The sequence below is a fragment of the Periophthalmus magnuspinnatus genome, chromosome 11, assembly GCF_009829125.3.
Source record: "Periophthalmus magnuspinnatus isolate fPerMag1 chromosome 11, fPerMag1.2.pri, whole genome shotgun sequence".
Classification (NCBI taxonomy): Eukaryota; Metazoa; Chordata; class Actinopteri; order Gobiiformes; family Gobiidae; genus Periophthalmus; species Periophthalmus magnuspinnatus.
In genome coordinates, this window is record NC_047136.2 from 10,582,768 (window position 1) to 10,592,131 (window position 9,364).

Consider the following 9,364-nt stretch of genomic DNA (forward strand, 5'->3'; position numbering starts at 1 on the left):
ATAGTGTTACAAGTCTAAATTCCCCTTATAATCAATGTCAGTGAGTGTCCGTTTCCAAGGGTTCTGAAAATAACTGTTGATTTTGAGTCAAATCAGCTGAAATTCAATCAATAGATCATTCACAGAAATAAGAGACTGCTACTGCTAAACCTTTTATTGAGTAGTATAAATAGAGTCAAGCTTTACAAGAACTTGAACAGTGTCAAACTTTCAGGACTAGTAGTGCCTTGTATTATAGTAGAAAAGTTGTAACAGCCAACAGCAGAAGTTGATCTTTTATGCAAAAATAATGGCGCGCCTGTTCAATAGGTGCCTAAAAAATCTTACTGTAGAGCTACATACTGAACCAATCAGTAAAACCGTGTCCATAATACAACCCCGCCCTCTAGTGGTCAAATCAAATTAATGCAAGTATACGCTTAGAACCTAAAGGATCTGATTTTATTAAAGAAAATCTTTCCATGTTAGTATTTATTTGACATTCTGAAATACAAATGGACTTCGAGACCTAACTTTGTCGGTAGGTTACGTCCCTAACCTCAGTGTGGCCCTGCCTCAGGGATTCTAATCAATCATTGAAACAGGCCTGCGTCTATTGAGGGACTGACTGTCATTCAACATGTTTTGGACAGTGTACTCATACTCATAAACTATTATTAAAAGTATGAATTAGGCCTATGACAACAATGTTTATCATTCAAGATAAATCAAATACTCCCAATACATATTATCAGTACACCCAAGTCTATCAGTGTATATTGTCAAGACACATATTTGTGCAGTGTGTATTCAATAAGGAGGTGACTCCTCTTCATGATACTTACGGGGCACACTGTAACACATTATAGTTTCTTACAGAACAGATGAGCACGCATTTCAGGTGTGCAGCACGCGCCTCGTCTCAGCCAATCACGATGCAGGATCCAGCACAGCTCCAGCGGTTTTAAACTGATAAAGAGTTGAGCCCAAGACTGTGCGCTTCAACGAGTCCTGACTGACATCCAGGACACTGGCAAACCATATCAACACGTTTCTTTTTTTCCTTAAAAAAAAAAACAAAACTAAACAAAACATTTTCTTCAAGATGTATTCCTCGTCAGTCCTTCTTTTCCTCTCCATATTCGTCTTCTATGCGTCCGGTTCGCCCGCGCTGGAGCACGTGTACCGGGACGTGGTGAGCGCGGTGGCACCGGGGGAGCAGCATCTGTCCCGGACAGCCGTGCGCGCCGTCTTTAATACACTGGAGAACCGTGTGCAGTGTGGCGAAGTGTCGTGTGAAAAGGTACGGTTTTATTGGGCTACCTGCTGCAGCCAGGTGAGGAGAGCTTTTGCCAGGTAAAGACTGAACTACAGAAGGGTCGAGGTACAAAAGCTGTTAAAAGGCCTTTACTGATAAAAAAAAAAAAAAAAAAGAAAAAAAAAAAAGACCTGTATCTTTAGACCTACTAACATTTCAGTTTGGCAAATCAACCTAATATTGGCTATCGATAAAAAATAATAGGCTATAAAAATGTGAATATAATTCGAATATAGACTACTCAAGTAAGTAAAAAGCGATCCTATAGGCCTGGGCTATTATGAAACAAAGATAAGGAGTAGGTCTCAAGTGTTTGGAGTATTTTTATTAATACATTTATTTATATTTGACCTATCTTTACATTTTGTACAATTTATGTAGACTCCGGTGTGTGTATATTGTGTGTGTATATATAATATATATACATGTAATCTTCTGGTGATAGCTTTAGTAATATTCTTTTCTCTTACTTAAACATACAACTTACAACTTAAACATACAAAACTTTTAGTTTTTCGAATAATAATACTTTAAAGTACATGATGTATTTAGTGGGGTAGCATTTATCGTATGCTTCAGTACTCTAGATGTATAGACTACAAAATAGAATAAAAATTATATGAAACTATATGCAACCTATATATGTTCTACATAAATTTCAAGGGCACAAGCCCAAATAAATGCTATACAGCCGTTATAAGGCTCTTATCACTTGGATTCATTTACACATCTAATATGTTTGATAAGTGCCGACTGGAAACAAGCTGACCTGTGTTGTTGAGGTCATCCATTTCATTTACGTCTTTATGAACTTGCTTTTAGTGATTAATAGTGATAGTGATAATAAAATGTTTGACAGATCCTGATAATACAAGTGATTTCTTCTTGCCAATGACATAATATCGTGTGTAATACAATGTATATTTTTGTTGGTTGGTTAGTTTAAAAAGCCAGATAACATGTCAAACTTCTCTGACCAAAATTAGTTGCCTCAAATAGATTGGTTTTCTCATATCATGTTTTGTTTGCATGCTTTGTTTTACAGTGCAGTCCAGCAGATGCCGTTGACCAGCTGATAACCACACACCATGAGGATAACACAGGACACGGTTTGTACATAAGTGTACAAGACTTCAGTTTTGTGGCAAGTGGCAGCGTCCTTTACCTCAGCTCTCCAGGACCGGTTTGTTCAGCGATAAAACAAGGAACGTGGAAAGAGGAGACCGAGCATTTCCTCCATGAGACTGATGTTCATACAGTGGAGATGCTGCTGCAGAGTCTCCACTACAGGCCTAAGGAGAGCCAGGTAAAGACTAGGCTTGTCACAAATATCAATATTAATTAATACCAGAACTAGTGTTGAATTTATACATAGGTATCACTACTGAAAAAATCATTAGACTAATTGCTTAATTTTTTTTTAGATGTTTTAATCTCAGAACTAGTATAAAACAATGTGGATATTGTTTTGGTAACTGCACCCTACTATCTAAAAACAAGTGTATTTCTTATTATCATTGTGGCTTTGAAATTGGTGTGAAGTGTCAAGCATTTATCTTAGCACCGAAATCAAGTTTGAAATTTTAATGGAAACATAGTAAAAAGATCAGTAGTATTAGTAGTATGAGTAGTACTACTATTAATAGAAGCAATAGCAAAGTATTAAAAGTATTAGAAAAAAAATTCAATACCAATGCATTACACATATATATTGTATTGCATATTCCCCACAAATTTTTAAGTTGTTAGTTGCCATCAATAGGTATTAATAAACTAATCACTAGTAGCTTGTGGTTCTTTGGCTCAATGATCAATTGAAACATCAAGAAGAAATTAAAGTAAGGTTAGTCCGGTTAAATGCCTAAACTCAATATAAGAGTAGGGTTGGTGGCTAAATTATAGGATGCTGAGATTTGAGCTACCAGTCTTGAAGCACAGACTCAAGAACAATGAAGTTAATGATGAAGAGTAGAGAGACTGGATAGATCTGTGTCATTACTACATACTAAAGCATAATGCACATATGTAGCTCATATTATGTGTAGATTTGAAGTCTAATCTTACATCTAATGATCTATTGTCACACACTGTGTGAATACAATTTTTCTAAATACTAGTGATAGCACAAGAAATGTCATTTTATCAAACATAATTAAGGCCTACTGTATTGAAGTATTCAAGACTGAATTATTCTAGTTTTATATTCATATGATTTAATTAAACTGTATTATGTTAGTAAACATTTGATCTCTTATGTGTCTCTGTGCTGACAGAGCTGCATTGGGGCAGGTGACCTCATAGGTGGACATGAGGATGGTGACATCGTGGTTGTTTTGGGCCGTATCCTGTTCCACACTCTGGAGGGGCACTGCTTTGCAAGTACCGCTCTGCCAAATGAGAGCTTCTTCATAAATAGCATCATGGAGCGACTGGGGTCAAATAACTTCACTGTGGAAGGTATAACTGTTAAAACGTAAGAAAGATCATATTACATCAAGGATTTTGTGTTTGCATTTAATTTTAGTTACCGGTAATAATAATAATAATAATAATAATTTGTCATTGGTGTAAAAGTCAGTCACCTGCTACTGCTTCTGCTAATATTTAACAAAATGTTTTTTAAAAGCCCAAACAATAATGAAATGAAAACATATATATGATACACAGCATTTCATTATATTTAAGTGCTCATAAAAAGTACAGCAAATACATTTTATATGTGTATGTAATTAGACTGCCTTGACTGCCTTGTACACACATTAGCCCAGACTAAACTGGGACTATGCTTATGTCTTAAAATCTGAAAGTTGTATCCATGTTCCTCACTTAGAGTTGAAATTTCTCATGAAGAGTCTGCAGCTGGGACCAGACTCAGGGGATGGACACAGTCACGGTGATGAACATGACGACCATGACCACTCTGACCACGGGAGAAAGAGGAGGAGCACACAGAGGAAGAGGGGTGCACTACAACACACAGGAACGAGTGGAACCAACAGCTCATGGGATGAGGTAACAACATGACCAAATGATTCAGTAGTGAAAAACACAACAAGACCAATCCTCCAGCACAATTCTTCTTTTTTCTAATAAGATAAAACAGCACTAAAATCTTCCTGTAATAATAAGCTTTAATATTTTACATTAACAATGAAAAAACAAAACATTTTAAAAGTAGTCATGAAGATTAGTTCCAAAATCCTGTCTCTCCATAGGTTTTGTTTAGTAATATAATCTATAGGCCAGTATTGTAAATAAGAATTTGCTTTCAATATTTTGCTTTGTAAAATAAAGGCAAAATAAATGAAAATAAATGATGATTCACCTTTTTTAAATAAACTTTCTTGTTACTGTATTGACTTTCATATAAAAGTCTTCATATATTTTCTGTTTTCAGCATTGCTTCTCTGCTGAGGAGTTGATGCAGATCTACGGTCTCATAAACAGCAGCTCTGAGGCCGGATCAGACCTTGCTCGGCTCAGTCCAGCTCTGGTCCAGCAGGTCCTGAGTGGAGCCTGTTATGGGACCACCAAACCTGTCAACCCTGATGGTCTCAGCCAAACTGAACGTATGTTTCTATAGCTACAAAATAATGCTTGCCTCAGGGAGCAAGATACGTATTTATTTCTTCTTGTCCTTGTTTTATTAAATAAGCAAAAGTAAACTAGAGTTTGGGTTTGCTCACTTTACAGCTTGATCCCAGTTTATTTCTAATGTAGACTTGTACACCCTGTTCTAGTCCTGCTGTAGTTCCAAGTTTAGTCCCACATTAGTCCCAATGTTGACACAGTGTTTGTGTAAATGTGAACGGTCCCTCAGATTTAGCAAGGGATGCCATATATATTTCTTGAGTTGATACTTAATGTGAATACTTTGATACACAGGTCAACAGCCTGATTTGTTGACTATTTGCTCACTTGACCTGATTCCTCTTAGCAAACAGAGGCAGATAGAGTAGCCAAAAAATGTACTCAAGTAAGACTAACATTACTTAAATATAATATTACTTACGAGAAGTACAAGGAAATTAATCAAGTAAGAATGAAAACTATTTGGGGAAACTAGTACTCAAGTCAGTAAGAATAACTTAAAAAGTAACTGTTGGGACATAACATCTGATTTATAATTTAAAGAAACACAAATGTTACAATTATTTAATATTGTCAGTATAAAGCTTTTGTCAGTGGACTTACTCATATTGGGAATTGTAACCAAAGCATTACCTCAAGAGTACTGCCCATCTCTGTTTGCAGGATACCTCTATGCGACTCTGGCCAATGTGGTGATCACCCTCTTTGCCATGTTTGGGATCGTGGTCCTGGTCTTCACCTCTTGCACCACCGTCTTCCAGCTCTGTATTCAGTTCTGCATCAGTATGGCTGTGGGGTCCCTCACTGGAGATGCACTGCTCCATCTACTGCCAATGGTGAGAGCCTCTAAGAACAAAAGGCACATGAGTAAGGATATTTTGCACTACATGTTTAAGTATATGACAGATTCCTCAGTATATTTTGTGTTTAGTTCCTTGGTCTCCACATACACGCAGAGGAGAGCAGCAATGACCATGTGCACTCGGTCGGCGCACCTCCAGATTATTTTCTGAAAATGTTGGTGGTGATGGCTGGAATCTACTACTTCTACCTCATGGAGACACTCTTCTCTCTCATCTCGCACAAAAACAAAAAACACCAACATACACATCATCACGGGGTGAGATCATGTTAAATTCACATTTCACATGCATTATTGTGGAAATCATTTATATTTAAAATAAAATGTACTTTTAGGATGAATCTGACCCACACCACTGTGACCATGGAAGAGTTTTAGAAATGTATCAACAAGAAAAGAAACAAAAAGAAAAGATTCAGTCAGTGTCAAAAGTAGATCTGGTGAGAAATGCACAAGTGTATATACACAGTTATAGTATTTCAATAGTCTTTGACATAAGTGTACACACGCTAAATATTTTATTGCTTGTCTTTTTCAGGTTACCTATGAGGAGGAAAAACCTAAGAAGGAGCGCACACAAGGTGGGAGTCATCTAGAATAATGAATGTTTTTGTAACAAAAGTGCTCCTTTGTGTTTACATAATTATATTATAACCTGCAGAGCAGCGGCTTCTGCCATATATGATTACTATTGGAGACAGTATCCATAACTTTGCTGACGGGCTGGCGATGGGAGCAGCCTTCTCTGTGTCGTGGAAGTCTGGTTTAGCCACATCCATTGCTGTCCTGTGCCACGAACTACCTCATGAACTGGGTTAGTCCTTTATATTCAGTGTTTGCTGAAGTATGTGAGATAATCAAATATGTACAATTATTGCTATTAACTACTAGCTTTTATGTATTTTACAGGAGACTTTGCCATCCTGCTGCATAGTGGTGTCTCCATTCGCAGAGCGCTGCTGCTGAACGTGCTCAGTGCTCTGACCTCCTTCTTTGGTCTTTACATCGCTCTGTCTGTGGCCACTGATGTGAGCACGCAGCAGTGGATCGCAGCGGTGACTGCAGGGCTCTTCCTGTACGTGGGGCTAGCTGACATGGTAAGACTCACAGCAACAGTATTTATTTAAATTATAACACAGACAGTACACCCGGAGTAACCGTGCACCTTTCCTCAGCTCCCCACACTGGTGCACATCGACAGCAGGAGGCCTTGGATGGTGTTTCTACTGCAGAACCTGGGCCTCCTGACTGGCTGGGCCATCCTGATCCTGCTGTCTCTCTATGAGGACCAAATCAGGCTTTAAACAAAGGATCAATAGATATTTTTTAAATTTAAATCTGACGACACATCACTTGTTACTTCTTGGACATTGCAGAGTTTAAAAGAAAACAACTTGTAAAACAACAAGACTATCCCCAGATAATGTTATCTGCTGTTATGTGGAGACACCAGTGCCTTCGTAGAAAACACCTGGACATGGCTGGGAATTAGGCTATTGTTTTATATGTTGGGGTTTTAAACACCAGATATTTTACATTTTCATTAGAAATATTTTGTGATTTTGCGACTGCGCAGTTGGTGAATTTCATGAGCTAAAGATTTCTTCTGAATTGTATTTTAAAGTTGAGCTTGTTTATAAATGTGTACTGAAAAATATGTTGGCCCCACAGCAGAATCATTTATAGAAAGCAATGACCCAGTGTAAATAGTTTGTTTATTGGTATTATTTTGTTTGTGGTTTTATAAAGTAGTTATGGTTAAGGTACACTTTCTTGTCCCTGTGACAAAAGTCTTTTGCATTTGACCCATTCTTCAATGCCACTGATACAATGTGTCAAGAGCAGTGGGTGCCACAGTGCAGGGACCCATCTCTAAATCATGAGCTAGGTCAGAGCCACCTTAGCTGGAAGACTTTACATTTTGGGTTGACCGGAGTACCCAGAGGAAACCCACTCAGATACAGGAAGAAACATGCAAACTGCACTCAGAAAGCTCTGGGCATCCCGGGAAGCGAAAGCAGTAATTTGCTACTAATTTTAACACATCTTCCTGGTTGTCCTCTGTATATGACAGATTAAACTGATTGACTCCTCTTATATCTCTATGATCTAATCTCTTTATCTTCGATCTTGTGTGAAAGTTGTAATCAGGAGCAGAGTCCACTGACAAGTCACTGACAGACACCACAGGTGCACTGTATATGTCCACAGTTTATGGAAATTTTACAAGTATAGTCAGTCTGGAAGGTTGTGTTGCACATGAAATTTAAAGTCATTTTTATGAGTTTGTCTTGCTTGAGTGAAGTTTTCATTGCCAGTAAACTCCATGGCTGGACCTTTGAGCTTTTTAACATCATGTCTACAAGAGTTTTAACCTGACTTACCCCTTTATATTAGTGAACCCAGGACTTCATTTGATGCCAAAGTCTACTGAAGACTGTAAAGTGACAACAAGTTTTGAAAACACCATGTAACCAAAGCAGTCCCAATCATGATATGACAAGATGACAGACTGCTGAAGTTAGAACGTAATCTGAATAATAGCAGTGAGGTCAACAGGTGCAGTTAAAACATGTCTATAATAATACAGATGCACACAATATGGAACAAATATATTGCCTATTTTACTCAATAGCTTTTATGGTTTCATGTGTTTCTGCCTCCTTTTAAGGCGTTGTGTATGGCTGGCCAGGCTATTGCAGTACTGTCATCTCACAGCATATATTCTAAACATATTTACAAGAGGTGGGGACTTGTAGTTACTTGGACTCAAGTCAGACTTGACTGTTTTGATAACTTGAAATTTGAGAAAATGGACTAAGACTTGGGACTCGAGCCCTGTGACTTGAGAAGACTTGAGTAGGTGAAATACTGTGATCTTACAATAATATTGGGGGCTGACACAATAAACTGGAGCTCCCTTCCTTAAATGCTTTGTTTTGATGTAACAACAGCTAGAACAGACAACTGCATAGACCATGATTCTTTGCTCCATTTCAGTGCAGATGAAGTGACTGTGCACTTTTAAATCTTAATTCTTTGGATTATGACATAATGATTTGCACTATGGTCTTGTCAAGGCGTTTAAAAAGAAAAAATAGATACAGATAATTTTGTTCTCTTCAAAATATCACCGTAAGATTTGGATGTTGTTTTATCCCTATTTGCTGCATGACTTTCTAAAGTACAATTTAGTGTAAAAAGCAGAGAAATTGCCAAAATACAAGCTGTATTCAGAACTTTGGTTTAAGGACTTGAAATGATTTGAATCTCAATACAGAGTATTGGACTTGACTTGGCCTTGGGGAGTTACTGACTTTGGACTCAACATGGGCTAGCCCGTTTTTGACTTGTGACTTGACTCGGAATTGAAGTGAAAAAATTTAGACTTACTTAAGACTTGCAAAACAATGATTTGGTCTCACTTTTGATATTTTCTGTCAGCTCAAGTTAAAGTTTAACAAATCCAACAAAAGACACGTGAAGCAAGACTGGTCGTAAAACACCACTCGATACACAAATTCAATATTTGTGTTTCAGTTAGTGGTACTTTACTGGTATTGCATGTTAATGTAATACCAGAGTTTTTTACTTCCTTATCAACAGATTTGTTT

The 9,364-nt window shown here is 37.5% G+C and overlaps 1 protein-coding gene across 1 annotated transcript; it reads left to right on the forward strand.

Annotated features, from left to right (window-relative positions):
- The first annotated feature begins 944 nt into the window (after positions 1-944).
- On the forward strand, positions 945-7,846 carry slc39a4 (solute carrier family 39 member 4). The gene is made up of 12 exons (XM_033975291.2): positions 945-1,282; positions 2,343-2,603; positions 3,571-3,754; positions 4,128-4,309; positions 4,695-4,866; positions 5,552-5,724; positions 5,820-6,008; positions 6,086-6,190; positions 6,289-6,331; positions 6,412-6,564; positions 6,660-6,847; positions 6,926-7,846. The coding sequence occupies exons 1-12, from the start codon at positions 1,085-1,087 to the stop codon at positions 7,052-7,054; spliced, it is 1,977 nt and encodes a 658-aa protein (XP_033831182.1). The 5' UTR covers positions 945-1,084; the 3' UTR covers positions 7,055-7,846.
- Positions 7,847-9,364: the final 1,518 nt, after the last annotated feature.